This window comes from Pseudonaja textilis, chromosome 1 (genome assembly GCF_049901715.1).
Source record: "Pseudonaja textilis isolate UNSWEBS1 chromosome 1, rPseTex1.2, whole genome shotgun sequence".
NCBI lineage: Eukaryota > Metazoa > Chordata > Lepidosauria > Squamata > Elapidae > Pseudonaja > Pseudonaja textilis.
Window position 1 is genome coordinate 48,266,660 of NC_141990.1, and position 18,758 is coordinate 48,285,417.

General features: G+C 35.6%; 1 protein-coding gene across 1 annotated transcript in view; it reads right to left on the reverse strand.

The window, feature by feature from the left end:
• The window catches only part of USH2A (usherin), a 485,796-nt gene that overhangs the window by 403,593 nt on the left and 63,445 nt on the right, over positions 1-18,758 (reverse strand). The window contains exons 8-11 of the mRNA XM_087933437.1: positions 17,569-17,790; positions 15,419-15,512; positions 5,086-5,281; positions 3,464-3,594 (exon numbers count right to left, since the gene is read on the reverse strand). Coding sequence (XP_087789563.1) covers positions 3,464-3,594; positions 5,086-5,281; positions 15,419-15,512; positions 17,569-17,790 — 643 coding nt within the window. The remainder of the gene's footprint in view (positions 1-3,463; positions 3,595-5,085; positions 5,282-15,418; positions 15,513-17,568; positions 17,791-18,758) is intronic.

An 18,758-nucleotide genomic window follows, 5' to 3' on the forward strand; every position in this document is an offset into this window, starting at 1 on the left:
CAAGCTCCATATCAACCTGCTGAGAAAACCACATCTTCAGGATCTTCCAGAAAAGTACAAATAGTCCTCAACCTATGACCATAATTGAGCCCAAAATTTTCTGTTGTTAAATGAAACATTTGTAAAGTGAATGTTGCCCCATTTTACAACCTTTCTTGACACGGCTGTTATGTGAATCACCACAGTTGATAAATTAGTAACATGGTTGTTAAGTGAATCTGGCTTCCTCATTGATGTTTGTCAAAAGGTTGCAAAAGGTTACATGTCCTTTGGACACAGCAATGGTCATAAGGTCATGCTAAGCATCTGAATTTTGATCCCATGAATATGGGGATGCTACAAAGATCGTATGTGTGAAAAAAGGTCATAAGTCACCTTTTTCAGTGCTGTTGTACATACAATGCTCATATTTACCAAGCACATTTATTGAAAATTTATTGGAATTGCATCCTGGATTATGAGTATCTTTCTTAAAAAATATCCCCCTGAAATACATCTTTCAGAACACAGTTGTGAATAAAGTGCTTTTATAATAAAAGAAGTATGATTTTCTCTAAACTGAAGGGTTTTCTTTTTAAAAAACAATCTATAAAGATAAAACCCATATACTTATTCTCTTCTGGAATTTTGTATCTTCGTTTAGGCTAAATGACATATAACTGGTTCTTTACAAAAAAGCATTGATGAACTGCTCAGAATGGTAAATTATGCAGCAAAAGTGTATTCTGAGCCATTTAAACACACTTTCTTGAAAATTATCCTTGTGACGTGACAATTAATTTTCATGAGCCAGGACCTTATTCCTTACGATTCCATCTTCCACGGGTCAGCCTTGGAAACACTTCCTTCAATAATGCCTTTCTATCTCATGTAATTCATTTCTGCCCATTTTCTCCAGACTTATTAATCTATTTTTAATGCCTCTTAATCATTCTGCTCTATCTTGGTTTTACTGCTACAGTCTATTTATGCCTTATTGAGCTGTACAGACCAGCCCATTTTTCCTTATTTTCTTTTTTATATCATCTTGGTGTTTCACCTAATTTCTCACTCTTGCTGAGCTTCAGTTTTAAAATTAAACAAAAGAAAAAGAAGAAAACCGTGTATTACCTGCAATTAGAACAACTTAACAGTCAGCTATTAGCAATGTGGAATAATCAGCAATTTCAGAAGTAGCATTGGCTTTATTTATTTAAAACATTTATATAGTCACCCATTTTATGTCACATTCTGGGTGTCTCCCATAAAAATATATATAAATTTGATTGAAACCCTAAACATTAAAAGCAAAACCCTAGTGCCCAATCAAGCTTCCCACATGCAATCATCTCATCCTAGAGGGATAAGCCAGATCTCCAGTGCTTTCATGGAAGGCTAGGAGGATAGAAGCCTGCTGAACTTCAGGAGGAAGAGCATTCCCTAGGACAGGGCTTCCACAGAAAGGCATTCTTAATAAGGTGGCAGTATTTAAGGGAAGGGACTAGGAGCATGCTCAGCCTATCTAACCTGGTAGAATGAGGAGATGACTTTAGCTAAAGACAGTCCTGAAGACAAATCTGGCTGTATGCCATATCATGGTTAAAGGTGATAAACACCACCTTGAATTGGAAAAAAAAAAGGAAGGCAGTGCAGCTGACACAAGAGAGGTGTTATATGGATAAACCTAGGGGTACTCATCACTGTGTGTGTCTGACTAATTGAAGTTTCCATGTGGCCTTCAAAGACAGCCCCTTATAAGTGCATTTCAGTCATCCAAATGGGAAGACACCATGGCATGAGTGCAAGGATTTATTTCCCATCTATTTAATTTTTGTACATCCTGTGATATTCAATTGCTTCTGGAAAGATTTTATGATCTTAGCCTAACAGACATCTTTATGAGGAACACAAAATCAGACTCATTACTTAAGGTTAATGTCAGCAATGTTGTATTTCACATTGCTGGCTTAGGATAAAGGATTGTAAAAGCAATGAGCTTTTCATGGATAAATGAGCCCTGGTGGCGTGGTGGTTAGAATGCAGTATTGCAGGTTACTTCTGCTGTCTGCCGGCTGCTTGCAATTTGGCAGTTCAAATCTCACCAGGCTTCATCCTTCCAAGGTTGGTAAAATGAGGACCCAGATTGTAAAGCTCTGTGAAGTGGTATATAAGTACTATTGCTATATCAAAACTTCTATTTTCATGGTTTTTTGAACAATCAAAGATACCAGTTAAAGACCGTTCTCAGTGAATAGAAAAACATACATAATGCGAAAGAAAAAGGAATATATCAGAATATTCCAAGGCAAGTTATTTTTCATCACTGCCCTGGTGTACCAAAATGTGTTAAGGAACCAATTTTCAACCAACTTTCCATATAGCTGTCTTGCCCTTTGAAAGAGATGGGTTGATCAATATATTATGTTGCTTACCTGCAAATGAAAATCAAGAGTTTAAAGTCATTGGTAACTTTTTTATATGAAATTAGTCTTTTTAATTATGGTAAATAAAATAATATATAGGAAGAAACAGGTTTTTTTCCCTTTCTTAATATATTTCAAAGCCAAATTATAAAAACTATGAGATAAAGTCACTGATGAACTGACAGTATAAGGTAACTTTCTATTAGAAAAGTTCATACACAATGAGCAACATAGGATGCCAGCAATTTTCCTTCTCAAAATAAATGCGGTTTCCTAACTTTTTTTCAGGTACTGATTTTTAATGTATTCCATCAACAACCCCTTTTCTAATATACAGCCCAATATTTATGGTTCATCAAAAACAGTCTTTCCTGAACTGTACATTCTTTTCTCAAAAGGAATCTGACAATCAGTTTTCCTATATCCATGGGATGAACTAAGGAAAGTGGGAGTGGATCATCTGTTTCATTCTTTTATAGATAATATTTGAGTGCAATCTTGTAAACACTTATGCAGGTAGGAGCTTCTCTGAAAACAGTAGGACTTACTAAGGGCAACATGTTTTCAGGCAACCTATTTGTCTTGGCAGGGTATCAGTCCTTTTAGGTAGGGTAAGTCAGGAAAGTAACTCCACTAGGATTTTCAGAACTCTATTACTTCAAGTTATAATATAGAATGTTGACAACCTGATAGAGTCTATTTCTCTGTCTGTCTGTTTGTCTGTCTCTGTCTGTCCCTCCCTTCCTTTCTCAGGGCTAAACTGGTATTTATATAACCACCTTTACATCCCTTCTTACAAGAAAGTTCCATATTTCACTAAAGGTTGAGATGAAGACTACAATTATCATAGTATCTCTAACATGGTTCATAAATTCTTTGAATACTGTTATTCCATTTTCACCTTTAAAAATTTGGCAAAGCAGAAATATTGAAATCTAAAATAGTAAAAGAAATTCCCAAGAACTTGGTGAACCCCTCTTCATTTTTTTCCCAATCTTGATAATGGGAATTAGTGTCAATGGCAGCCACTTTAAAGTTAACTTGAGGACAAAGCTACTTACCTTATTGCAAAAACAACTACCATTTTTGGTGCCTGCTGAGTAACATTCACAGGGTTTACAAACATCCAAAGCTGAGAGATCCGCATCTATATGCCGATAGAAGAAATCATTACACAACTCACAATTTCTTCCTGCAAAAAAGAAAAGGTTACGCAATGTAGCTTCCAATTCATGAAAATTAGCTGTATAATTCAAAATTAAATACAATTCCCTTGAGAGAATTATGTAATTTTCAGGACGTCCATTTTAATGCACCTTTCATCTCTACCTGCCAATTTAGTGATCCAAAGCATATGAAACAATGAACCTGTTACAAACTGTGTTTTACTCCATTAAACTTCCATCTGTTACATAACATGACACTCCTATGAAACTAGGCTGTTTGATACCTATTTTTTAAAATTGGAAATTATTCATAAACTTAGCTCCTAGGAACAAAAGCCAAGAATATTGAAAGTTCTAAAAAATACCATAGTGCAAAAATGATGATTTAAGCAAGGACATGTTTTCGTGTTTTATAAATGTTCAGCATGAAACAAAATCAGAATCCAATTATAGGAAATTAGAGAATTCTACTGGTGTTGTCCTGTCCTTAAAATAATTCATAGGATCAGAGCCACTTCTGCAAATTCAAGGATCCCTTCACATGAAGAACAGCAGGTCAGAACACACTAAAGCCAACAAAACTGCTTTACAAATTAGTTTGTTCTAGCAGAATGTATACTGCTGGAGAGTATCTATTGTTCTGAGTTACACATAGGATTTTTTCCTCATAGTACACTGAGATTAAAAAGAATAGTATTTATTTTTAAGTGACACAGAAGTGCAATATATCCCTAAATTACTGTCTAATCTCACCTAGTTATCCCATTATAATTTAATTAGGTTTTGTATTTTTTGAACACATATCATCTGAACAATCAGAGCAACAAGGTCCTATTAAAAGGAGAATTTGTGGGAAATCACAAATACCACAACATATTATTCTTTCCCCTTTATTGGAATGAGCGTGCCTTCTTTAAAGTGGTGTCTCCTGATTCAAAGCAAAGTCATGTTGTGATGACTTCTGATAGCAACTCCATGTTCTTTATTTCCTTGACAACCATCATACAAGTATTATGACTTATTTAAATTATTAAATTAAATTATACTTCATTACTTGTTTTCCATTTATGATGTTTTCTCTGAAGGAATTCTTTAAATTTCAATCAGTTCAGTGCTGGACAAATTTGGGATCTTGTCTATACAAAACATTTTTTTACATATATTATGTATTGTATAATGTGACAAATACATTGATCTTTCAATGGTGAATATAAACATTACAAATAACACACATGCATGTAAATCAGGTATAAGACTTAGTGATACAGGCTCCACCTTATTTTGTGTCTAGATATTTCCAACAGACTTATAACTTTTTAGTGCATAATTTTTTACTTCTTTCTGTAATGCATGGATTTATACAATAAAAGGTTGGGTTGGGTGGAAATAATTCACCTCATAGAGTTCTACATTTTAAATATCCACCTCTAATTAATGATACTTTAGAGGAACCAACCACAAAGCTTCTGCATATGCCCCTGCAAATATAAGTGCCTTCATTTGGTTGTGATAATTACCTGAGGTGTTATGTTGACAATTATCGCAGACTCCACCACCACCTCTATAATATTCGTTAGGAAAGTAATCTATTGTTCTGTTGTAATGACAGCTTACAGCATGGTTAAAACATTGACAAGGTTTGCAATTATAAGCATGAACTTGATCTCCTGGATGGAATGGCTTGTCATTATACAGTGGCTGACAGTGATCACACTGAAATAAAGAATTAGTCAGAAATGATTGTATAGAATAGATATATGAATACAAATGCCATGCACCCCTTGTTACATATTGACCTGTCTATCATTATTTTTTAGAGACATGAGAAAAGAAAAGATGTAAAATCATTTTTTAAAAAATGTGCTCTACAAATTATTTACAGGTAGTCCTCGAGATATGATCATAGTAGAACATGCCCTTGAAATTGTATGTTGCAACAACTGCTAAATTGTTTCACCTAACAATTCTCCCATTCCTGCTCCTAGCAATTGTTAAACAAATGTGTACATCAGATTACTGTGGAACATGGCATGACTCAGAGGTGTGTGGGGGATACCTAGCATAGGCACAGGCCTGCCAGCCCTGGCCCTCCCAAGGCCTCCCTGCACCCTTAGTCACCCTCTGCTTTCTGCCCCTTAGGTCCTCACAGCCCTTTCCCCATTCCCACCAGGTATTCCCCAATTCAAATGTATTCTTAAAATAAGCTTTATCTTACTTGCAAATCTCAGCATTTTTTCTTATTTAGGGTTCTCAATAGCAGAACCACATCTGGTTGAAGCAACCTTAACCACTAAGCCATCTGAATACTAAGCACAGGATTACTTGAAAACTATCGGTGTTTGCCTAGAATTCTGAAACACAGAATGAGCTATAAAATGTATAACTGCTGCTGTTTGAATATTTAATGTTTGTAGCTGTATAATTTATTTTTTTAAAAAAAATCAGGGCATATGATCTTCCTGCTTAGCTCTCAGAATCTGGTAAATATTGTTATAGGAATATCTCTGCAGAACAACTATTTCCGTTCTTTAGACACTCCTCTTCTTCTTCTTCTTCTTCTTCTTCTTCTTCCTCTTCCTCCTCTTCTTCTTCTTCTTCTTCTTCTTCTTCTTCTTCTTCTTCTTCTTCTTCTTCTTCTTCTTCTTCTTCTTCTTCTTCTTCTTCTTCTTCCTCCTCCTCCTCCTCCTCCTCCTCCTCCTCCTCCTCCTCCTCCTCCTCCTCCTCCTCTATTGTTTCCTCAACTTCCAAGTTTCGTGGCAAATCATGAGTCTTAGTACATAAGCTTGTGTGGTTAGAGTGCAGTACTGAGGCTACTTCTGCAGACTGCTGGCTGCCTACAATTTGGCAGTTCAAATCTCATCAGGCTCAAGGTTGACTCAGTTTTCCATCCTTCTGAGGTTAGTAATATGAGGACCCAAATAATATGCTGACTCTGTAAACTGCTTAGAGAGGACTGTAAAGCACTGTGAAATGGAACATAAGTCTAAGTGCTATTGCTATTGTGTATTCACATTCTTCTCACATCCCAAAACAGTTTGCTGCCATGATAGAATGTATGTACATTCTGATAGATGTACATACCAGTGTATGCACAAAAAGAGACATAAACTCCTTAATCACATACAGACACTTTAGGTAAACACTGTCTCCAATGTAACTAAGAATATGAAATGCTACTTATTTCAAAAAAGGCAAACAACAGTTCATATATCTCCAAAGTAGCTGTTTTATTAAATCAGAAGAAACACAACCAACATAGAGATGGGATTATTTGGGTGGGTATTAAAGTCTTCCTCATCGAGTTTTGATTAAATGGCTTTTTTAGTAGACAAACATCAATGGTAAACAGAAATCTCACTTGTATAACATAGGAGAAATCCTATTCCTTCCATCCATCACCTTGATAATATTCCTGGAAAGAAGCTTTAAATTTGCTCCCTCCTAATATCAAGATTAGGTTATTCAATATAGAGATCTATCTGAAACTAAATGTAACAGTACACAGTACACAAAGCTTCACAGATAATCGCCAAGAATAAACTAATCTGTGTTTAATAGGGCATGCTGAGAACAAATTACTTCACTAATAAGCCAGAATTTCACTATTCTCTTGGTTTGTAGACATTCAAGAATGTCAGGAGATGAAACTTAGTATTCCATTCCAAGAAGCAATCCAAGAACTTAGTTTGTTTCAAAAAGCCTATATATAAATGTAACCTCAGTTAATAGACGTTGGAAAAAGAAAACTAGGCAGCATCTTGTTTGCATATTCAGTTTTGAAAAAAAAAATCCAAATTAACCAAGGATCATTGTACAATCTTTTATCGAATTGCTTTAATTAAATTATCAGAGTTTAGACAGAGTGAACTATTCTAAAAGTCCAAACTACTAGAATTAATTTATGTACACAGGGTATGAAATTCATATTTAATTCCTTCAAGGCCATGGGAATTCAGTCAGCCATTTTAAATAAGACAGAAAGAACCTTTCCTGTTAGTCATTATACAGATTCAAGTCAGCTACATAGAATGCTAGTATATTTATTTAGTGATTGTACTTTTCTCTAACCTATATAAGAGCATCTTTAATTTCCTGTCACTACTGCAGCTTTCTCGTTTTGAGGAAACTTTGACAACTTCAATTTTAATTGGCTATTTGAAATGAAGATCTGATGGCTTTTCATCAACTGTGCAAAGTAAATTGCATTCCTGTGGGACCATTTTTTTTTTTACTAAAACAATGGCTCCTCTACAATTCTGTGCTCTGGTAGATTGCCTGAGAATGCAGTGTTTCAATATTCAAGACTGCACCTTCCTATTTCAGTAAATACTTTCCACAAATTATTTTAGAAATCTAGGATCTATGGCCTGTGAAATTAAATCAGTTTGCCAAGGATGAGTTCTTGGAGAAACCCATCATTATCACAACAATCTCAAAAAAATATTCAAAAATTTTCATCTTATAAAATTCCTGATATAATCTAGATTGGCCTTTGCTGTATGTCAGAAATGGTTTGGACAATCCATTTAAAGAAATTTATTTTCATTCAGGCATACCTTTGTTTTGACAACCACATCTAAAGCATTTTGTTTCATTCAATATCATTTGAAAAAGATACACCTACATATTGTATCATCAGAAAGAAAAAAAATAACTTTGTATATACATATAGTACTCTTTTGTACATATGAAACTCTCATTAAATTGTTAGGCTAAGCAGTTTTTGCTATTTATATAAAAATGACTAGTTTATTAATAAACACTTAAATTATGCATGTCACAATATCCATGGTTATAGATATAGCAGAAAATACAGATATGGAAACAGAAATTAAATAGTCCTAACAGAAATTAAATATAGCATGGATATAGTTGTCATCAAAAATCTTAAACTGCATTTTTATTTGAAGAGAATAGTAAATTAACTGTTTAACAAAACAGTCTATATTTTGGCCCAGTCTTCCTTACCCCTTTGTCTCTAATAATCTATAATATTAATAATCAGTTGGATTTGTGAAGTTCTACTCTCAAAAATCCTCAACCAGCATGCTGGAAATTATGGAACTGAAACTTATATAATTGATGTATGGTAATTAACTTTACATTTGGTCCATGTATAGCTAAAAAAACAATAAGCCAAGCATCTCAACACACATTTGACTGTAAAATTTCTTAAAGCATGTAATTAAAATAGAAATAAATTGTCTGCTTAAAACAGAGAAAAATATATTTTCATAAAAGTCTTCATGGTCTGAACTCAAACTTGTATAGAATGGAACTTGAAGAACTGACATGACTTTACAGATTAAAAATTATTTTTTCATATTTACACTTATTTTAATTCTCAGCCAAAATCTGCTCTAAAACTTGCAAATTGCTTAGGATTAGGCTAAATCCTAACAAAATAGAATGCTTAAACCAGAAACAATGTCACCATAATACACTGAATTTGGCCTTGAAAGGAAAACATTATTGTCTGGAGATTCTTCTGCATATAGCAAGGGAGGTTATAGCTATGAGAACCTTTGCCCAGTTTCATCTGATGTACCAATTATTATATATTCTTGCTTGGAATGTGATGCCTGGGTGATTGTAACTCCTGCCTTTTGCTAGTGTTTGGATTTACCGTAACTTTATGAATTTGGGATTACCTTTAAAGACTACTTGAAAACTCCAGTTGTTACAAAATCTAGCAAACCTATTTGCTGAGGGAAGCAGCCATTTCAGCCATTTCACATAACTTATGTGTGTTTCCAGGTGTTTTTCAAAGCACCGTTATGGTTTGTATGCTTGGTATCTGCAGGACCATTTTCTGTCAGTAGAGAAGGGTGTCAAATCCACGGCCCATGGGCTGGATGCATCACACACTGGCCACCTCCACCCCATTTTAGTGAAGGAAGAAAAGTCGTGATACATCACATGATGACGTGATGCCATGAGGCTGACACCCTTGTGGGCAAAAGCTGAGAAGGTAGGTCCTAAGGAAGCTCAGGAGGTAGGGATTCAATAACAAGCCTTTTCAGTGTCTGCCCCAATCTTAGGGAATGGCATGTCCCCACCCAAGATCAGAATTGGTCCCTCACTATTGAGATGTGGACAGGTGCCAAAATGTTGGGGCATATAATGCCATGTACTGGAATGGCTGACAATTATTTATGTCTGTTTTTATTTTGTACAATTTTATTTTATTTAATGAATCAGTTTACTGATCATATTAATCTCTCTATATTTATGACTCATATATATGCTATATACCCACATGCAGAGACACTTATGTATTTATATGTATTCAGGAATGTAGATAAGAAATCATTCAAGTCCTAAAAGCTTAGAATAGTGCTACATATTTCAAAAATGGTTAGGAAATGGTCTGAAATATATAAACTGTAATCTTCAATAACATAATGCATTTTGTTTTAATTATCAGGACCAATACTGCATGCATTCTTTTTACTATGAAAGAAGGATTATTTAAGCTTTTTAAGTACAGCCACAGTAGATTAACAGTGATTAGAACTGCAATAACTGTGGGAATCACCCAAAAGAATGACTCCAAACAGAAAATGGTAGGGCACTAATTTAACTTGCTTTCACACAGAATCACGGGTCTCGCCATAGTACCTGATGAACTGCAGATCATATTAAATATTTATAATTAACTCTGATAAAAGTGCCACTTCACGATACCTTTTCTAATTAAAAAGACAGCATCAACTTGCATTTCTAAAAGACTTCTTTAGAAAAAAATCATTTTTGTGATAGACCATCATCGTAGCAACATTTTACAAGTTAGAAGAATCAAGCTCATTTTTAGAAGTTTTAGCAGTCTTTTAAAAACTAATATAAAACAGTCCAAGCCAAAAACTTGTTATAACTTCCTTCAATCTTTTCTGCATGTACACCTGCAAGCTTTTCACTCCTTTTTCAAACTATTTGGTGTAATTATCCTGTTAAATGCCCTCTCACAAATCCACTGGAACTGTGTGACCATTATACTGGAATAGTGTGACCAAGTTGCTAAAAGCTGGCCACAATGTGTGACAAAGTCTAAAAATGGGAGATGAAATTAGGTTTACCAAGCTTAAAAAGGTATGTGCTTTTTCTACAAAAATATCACTCTATTGTGTTTTGGCACTTCCAACATGCTGGAAAGTGGCAACTTATGCTTTACCCAAAAAGGACAAAATATTCACAATGTGTCATATATTTGAATATATTCTGCTGCATAGATCTATAAATTTTTAGAAAGAATTGTTACAATTTAAGTAGGAATATAACGTGGCTCAAGATAGAGAAGATATAATTAGATAGTTTAAACTGCAGCTGCTGTTGAAGCACTGCTCCAAAGTTTCAGTTCTCTCTTTCTATGATTGCACTTGGATTGGCCAATTGTTAAAATACAAAAAATATCCTCTAAGGATTTATTGTAGTAAACAAAGTCAACAACAAAAAAAACTATTCCACATAACCAAATTATGGAAGGAAATGCATAATAGTTATATTACTGTATATTAAGAACCCCCAACTTTTGGGTGCACAGATAAATGTTAATAAAGCATAATGTCATAACTATACTTACTGAATTAATTTGGCAATCCATCAAATTTGAAAATTACTCCCATATGTAAACAATTGCTATCTTTCTCTCTCTCCTGCCTTACCACAAACAATTCCTCTTCAAGCAATACCTTTGAACATACAACCAAGCAGCTTTTCAACTTTGTAAAGTTATGCTGTGTTGTCAATAAGTGGTTAGTTATCCAAAGATATGGGATGATTGTCTAAAGACAATAAGGATTGTATTCATAAAGACTGGTTTGCCAGACACATCCCAAACATGGATGCTCATCAATATTTCTGCATTGAGCACAAAGTCTGAGTTCATGTGAGCATATTATCAGAAGAGATCTACACAAGAGACCTGAAAGAAAAATAGGGAAATCACTGGATCTGCCAAACAGACCTACAGTATCCAAAATCACTGTGAAAAAGGCCTCACATGGGCCATCCATGGTCCTTCCCCAGAAAAATGGGTACTTCCCCCAATATTAAACTTTTTTCAGAATCCCTACCTATATAGGCCACCATGCATCGTCATCTCTCATATTACCTTTTTTAATGGAAAGTTGTGCAATCTAGATTGATTTTGGCTGTAAAAGTGATTTTTTTTTAAAAAAAAAACTGTTATATTGCATTCATCTTTATGATTATGCTTTCTATTCATCAATAGAATCTTCTATCTTTCAGCCATTAAGCCTTGGCTTCATTTCTGACTCCCTGGTTTTGCCAGCTACATTCAACAAGGTCACTTTTGATAATGAAGTCTTTATAAAAACACATGCCTTTTGCTTTGGTTCCTTAGTTCAGAGTTCCCCAACCTTTTCAGCTTTGTGGATTGGCGGTGGGGAGGGGTTGGTTCCACGTGCTACAGGCAAGTACATGCACACTCCTTTGCATGACCAATAGGCATGCTCACCCACCACTCATGCAAATGGACCATGTGTGCACATGCTCACCCACTGCTCGCGTAAATGGGGATATGCATAAATGTGCTCACCTGCCACTTCTGCGGTCCACTTCTGAAAGGCTCAATGCCAGGCATTGTGCTGTGGCCTGGGGATTGGAGAGCCCCTTAACTAAATTAGCAATTAATATAATACAAATATTCTCCTTTCCCTTGGGTATTAGCAACCTTTTCTCTAGTCTTGCAATTGCTCCATTTTGATCTGCTCTTTTATCCAGAACCTCAGAGTCAAAATCATTTCACTCTTCATTATTCATATCTTGGTAGAGTTTTTACTGCAATTCATCACTGATTTTAGAGATGGCTTGCCTTGCCTTCTCTGCTTTGTGGGTTAATAATCTGAAGATATGAGTAGTTTAGTAGACCAATCCAGGGATGCGATTCTGCCAGTTTGGACCGGTTTGGGCGAACTGGTACTTCCAGCAATCAGTTGGCTCTGCCCACCTGCTCAGGCCCTAGTCCGTCCTTTATTTCCATGTTTTGCAGCTCACCTGATTCATGCGGCACAGTGGATTCCCCCCATCAGCTGTTTTACTCACTGAGGCTCAGTAGAAGGTAAGTTTTAGAGCTGAAAATGGGCAGTTTTCAAATGCTGCTCACATGCACAAAGTATGCGCTCACCAAATCGGTTGTTACACCAATTGAATCCCACTCCTTGTATCTATTCCAGTGAATTATATTCATTCAAGTACTGCAAGAACAAGAATCCCACCTGGCAGTAAACTACACTGCTCAAAAGAATAAAGGGAACACTTAAACAACACAATGCAACTCCAAGTCAATTACACTTCTGTGAAATCAAACTGTCCACTTAGGTAGCAACACTGATTGACAATCAATTTCACATGCTGTTGTGCAAATGGAAGAGACAACAGATGGAAAGCATAGGCAGTTAGCAAGACATCCCCAATAAAGGAGCGGTTCTGCAGGTGGTGACCACAGACCACTTCTCAGTTCCTATGCTTTCTGGCTGATGGTTTGGTCACTTTTGAATGCTGGCAGTGCTTTCACTCTAGTGGCAGCATGAGACGGAGTCTACAACCCACACAAGTGGCTCAGGTAGTGCAGCTCATCTAGGATGGCACATCAACGCGAGCTGTGGCAAGAAGGTTTGCTGTGTCTGTCAGCGTAGTGTCCAGAGCATGGAGGTGCTACCAGGAGACAGGCCAGTACATCAGAAGATGTGGAGGAGGCCGTGGGAGGGCAACAACCCAGCATCAGGACCGCTACCTCCGCCTTTGTGCAAGGAGGGACAGGAGGAGCACTGCCAGAGCCCTGCAAAATGACCTTCAGTGGGCCACAAATGTGCATGTGACTGCTCAAACGGTCAGAAACAGACTCCATGAGGGTGGTATAAAGGCCCAACGTCCACAGGTGGGGGTTATGCTTACAGCCCAACACCGTGCAGGATGTTTGGCATTTGCCAGAGAACACCAAGATTGGCAAATTCACCACTGGTGCCCTGTGCTCTTCACAGATGAAAGCAGGTTCACACTGAGCACATGTGACAGACATGACAGGGTCTGGAGATGCCATGGAGAATGTTTTGCTGCCTGCAACATCCTCCAGCATGACTGGTTTGGCAGTGGGTCAGTAATGGTGTGGGGTGGCATTTCTTTAGGGGGCCGCACAGCCCTCTATGTATTCACCAGAGGTAGCCTAACTGCTATTAGGTACCGAGATGAGATCCTCAGACCCCTTGTGAGACCATGACCATATGCTGGTGTGGTTGGCCCTGGGTTCCTCCTAATGCACGACAATGCTAGACCTCATGTGGCTGGAGTGTGTCAGTAGTTCCTTCAAGATGAAGGCATTGATGCTATGACTGGCCTGCCCGTTCCCCAGACCTGAATTCCATTGAGCACATCTGGGACATCATGTTTCATTCCATCCACCAACGCCAGATTGCACCACAGACTGTCCAGGAGTTGGGGAATACTTTAGTCCAGGTATGGGAGGAGATCCCCCAGGAGACCATCCATCACCTCATCAGGAGCATGCCCAGGCATTGTAGGGAGGTCATACAGGCACGTGGAGGTCACACACACTACTCAGCCTCATTTTGACTTGTTTTAAGGAAATTACATCAACGTTGGATTAGCCTGTAGTGTTTTTTTCCACTTTAATTTTGAGTGTACCTCCACATCCAGACCTCCATGGGTTGATAAATTTGATTTCCATTGATAATTTTTGTGTGATTTTGTTGTCAGCACATTCAACTATGTAACGAACAAAGTATTTAATAAGAATATTTCATTCATTCAGATCTAGGACATCTTATTTTTGTGTTCCCTTTTGAGCAGTGTATAAATGGATGAATCTCACTGGATGACTATACTGCTTTAAGGGAATAATTGCACTTATACTCTCTTGCGCTAATCTATGTGAATTTTAGTATCCTTTAGAACAGGAGAACAATAAGACACATCCTTAAGTGCTCTCCCTAGTCAAAGTCTTCTTTTCTCATAGAAAAAGAATTTACTGTAAATAAGTTTGTACCGGAATTGACTAGTACACATAAGATGTAATTACTTGGTAAACTCAAAGTACTACTTGTGTAATTGTTGCTATCTCGAATAGAGCTCCTAATAAAGATCATAAACTAATGTTTGGCACTCATATCCAATTAACATTAATTTTCTTACAGTTCTCACCCTTCAAGCACCCCCTGCCCTTTCCATACTTTAAAATATTTGCTTTTGATTAAATGGTTTTGAATTCTGTTCTAACAAATGCTTCATTTTTCTTCAATTACAGTAATATTTGGTTAAGTAGTTGTACCTTTACTATTCAAAACAACTTAAATTTCTACTCTCATCACTGAATGGGACAAGATCTGTGTTCAAATGCCATGCTTGAAGTTGTACATTCAGACAAATGTATATGTTAAATAACATATAGTGTGTTAATTTCTGTCCACAAACTTTATGGAGTCATAGTAATTCTCCTGAAGCATTTTTTTTCACCAAATATTTTAAAAAAATAAAGATAAACATTTTAATTACTGGAATGCAGGTTGCCTTTATAAAAACATAAAGGTTTTCCTTAAATTATATCTTTTTTAAACAAAGTTCTTCCCTCTTCTGAACCACTTGGGCAACAATGCCAAAGATGATACTTTTTTAATTTCCCATTTTTTGATCAGTATCTGGAAAGCTTCCTGCTGATTGTGGAACTCATTAATGGATTATCTAAAGTGGCAAGAAGCTAAATGGAATTGAAATCCAAAAAGCATCATTAATTCTCTCACAAGATCCTAAATCTAAACCTCAGAAGATGTTGAAAATTGGGATTTGAGGTGAAGCACAAATTGGAATAAAACTTACATTGTTGCCTTCTGTGTAACTCTCCGCGGAACAGAGACATTTGTAAGGATTATGACTTGTGTCACAATGATCAGCATGGCCAAAGCAATTACATCTGTAAAACAATAAAGCTTTTGATAAAAAAAAAAGCAAAACTGACTAGGAATTCCAGAACTTGCAGTACCAATGTACCTGGAGGGCAACATGTTGGATAAGGTTGATATATAATTTGAAAGGGCACCTTCCAGTTATTGTTTTTACATTGAAATGAATGTAACTGTCTGCTTCTGTTAAAGATAACCATCTCAGAAAAGGCTCAATTAAGTGTAGGAACTATTCCATGTCTCTCTTGATTCAGCATTTATAAATGTCAAATATGGGCTGCTTTCAAAGGGAGTAAACTGACAGGACATCTTGCAGACCAACTATTAACTGATCAAATGCACATTATGTGTTTTCATTATATACTGTATAGATGCAAAATCATAATTATTAATTAGAGTTAACACCTGTATTTTCAACATTAACCCTTGCATCTGTAATTCCACAATTTCTTAAAACACATTATTTGCTTCTATTTATTTTCACAGTTTTTGACAAAATGTTCACTTTTCAAGTTACATCTTCATGGAACAAGACCTGGAGGTAATAATAATTTTAATTATAGCTCTGTATTTTCCATTGGTGCCAAATTCCAAGTAAGGCATACAGCTGGTAATGATATATACGAATATAACTCAACTAATAGCACAAATGCCAATGTATTTTATTTACTTACTGCAACAAATTGTAGAAGGGAAACACCTGACAGCTAAAGGTAAATATAGGCTTTCATCCTACAATGAAAAATCCTTAAAATAGATTAAATTATGTTTAATGATGTATTTCAAGATAAATAGATAATTTAATCCTTGCTAATGTGACACAAACAACGTGATGTCTCCATCTGCACTGTTATCTGGATATATAAGTATATCATGGAACAAACTATCCAGTTTGAGTAAATGGGAAAAGCTATTGGGAAAATCAATTATTATTGTTTACTTGCTAACTATACATTGGCCTCTCATCCGCTGTTTGTGTTTATATTGTACAGTCCTAATAAAATTTGTCATGCTTATGTTCCAAAGAGATTAACTTATATTTAACTGCATCTTTCAACTGGATTTCAGTAGGGTTTAAGAACAACTCATTATATGGATTACTTGTTGAAACTATTCTTCTATTGCCAATATCCCCAAAATCCTACTGAAAATGTGCACATATAAAGACATTTCATTTACAGAACAAATTCACTTATTTGAAAAATAGCATCTTAGCTTCTCCATAATTCAAACAGTTAAAATAATTAAAAGAAATATTGTAATGAAATTATAATGAATACTATATTCAAATAATAATAGATACAATTTGCTTCCTAAGGAAGTCTGGAGTGCTGTATTTTTGTCTAAAACATAAATTCCCAAGTGATTTAAAAAAATAGCACATTTTTCACTAGAGACCAGCCATTACTTAATTTGCATTTTATTTACAGGGTGCAATTATGCCTTCAACTAGACTTGTGACTTACCATGCACAATAAAGCTGTCAGTCATAGATAATATAACATTTTTTTGCTGACAGAAGCCTCATTTTTAAGAAGAAAAACTAGCCAAGACAAAGAATTTTGTTCATTACTAAATCCATTACATCTGCCACAGATGAGACACCATAATAAAAATTGAAAATATGGTAGATGATCCACTTTCAATCAGACATACCTCTCCATATGAATGATCAAAACCAAAATTTAAGCATTATTGATAAATGAAATAATATTAAAGATGGAAACTAGTCAAGCTATTTTAGATTTGAAATCAGTGCTGGAGTGCTATATTATATAAGGCAGAACGGTGCTTAAAATCTGAAAGTGAAAAAGATGTTTCAGAGTTGTTTGCAGTTCCTTATACAGGCATATTTTTTCCTGAGATTTTGTGACAATTGAGGATGGCGGTACTTACTCCCAGGAAAAGAAGTGACTGCTTTCAAGATATCCCTACTTGTTGCAAAGATTTTTTTAAAACTTTGTGTCCAAAGCACTGCACGGCCATAATACTACATTCTCATTTATAATACCATGGTGATCTTTTATCCCAAAACTTAATTTTTAATAGGAACATCACACAACTCACCTTCCACTGATTGTAATTTCATCAATTCCATAGTATCTATGTCCAAAATTAACCCAGGGCATAGTAGTGTGATACTGGCCAAATAGATGAATCTTAATTTTTGTGACTTTGACAAACTCTTGAAGTGATGGTGTATTGTAAAAATCATTATATCCTGGGCGATGATTTGGTTCCGGAGTAAGAATACTGAAAGTAATATTTCCATGGGAATATGGAGGATGGCTATTGAAACATAGAAAAAAAAAAAGAATGTCCCAATGTTTTCAGGGTTTTGAGAAATTGTATGGTTGTTTAAATGGAACAATTTTAGCCATGGGGAAAAAAGGAACCTGGTATAATTTCCAAGCACTAGAATGGAGGCATCATACTTATTTAAAATGATATGAATCCTTGTTTCAGATTACAAACCCTTCCAAGATAGAATTTACAATATAATAACAAACAAACAATAGTCAAAACTAGTGAAAATAAAACAACTGGCTTTTTAAATACTAATTTTAAAAACATTCTGTCCTGAATGATTTAAGTGAAGTCCACAGCAATGTGAGTCTTTAGGGTCTTGACAACTTACTTCTCCTAACGCATTCCAGAAGTAAGAAGCAACAACCTCTATCCCCTTGTGTCAACCAATCTGAGTAGCTTCGGAGAAAATCCTATTACTGATCTTAGAGATCTGATTGTTACGATGTTAAAAGCAGAAATGACTTCAAATAAGTTTCTCTCAAATTGGTTAAAGGTTAAACATATTTTAAATATAGCTTGGAAACATGGTACAGCTGGCGCAACACAGGTATCCCATAAACTAACTGTTTTCCTCCCAGCAGCATCCAGATGGTTGCATTCTACACTAACCAAAGTTTCTGAATAATCATTAATAGCAGGCCCATAGTGTATTATTGTCATTTTCACTGGATGTCACTTGTGCTCACATAACTGGGCCAACTTCTAATTACTCCAGATAGAATCATAACTGATGTACCAGCTTAAAAATTATGTGGACCACTACTGCTCCTAAGTTTCTTTAATAAAAGACAAGTTCAGAATTCTCAAAGACAAGTTCAGAATTCCCATGATCATTTACCAGAAATGCAAGTTCATATAACAATTTTGTAAATCTTCATCCTGAACTGTTGGTTTTACTATCCCCAGTCTACCTTCCTATTATTATTAACTTTTAACTGAATTGTTCA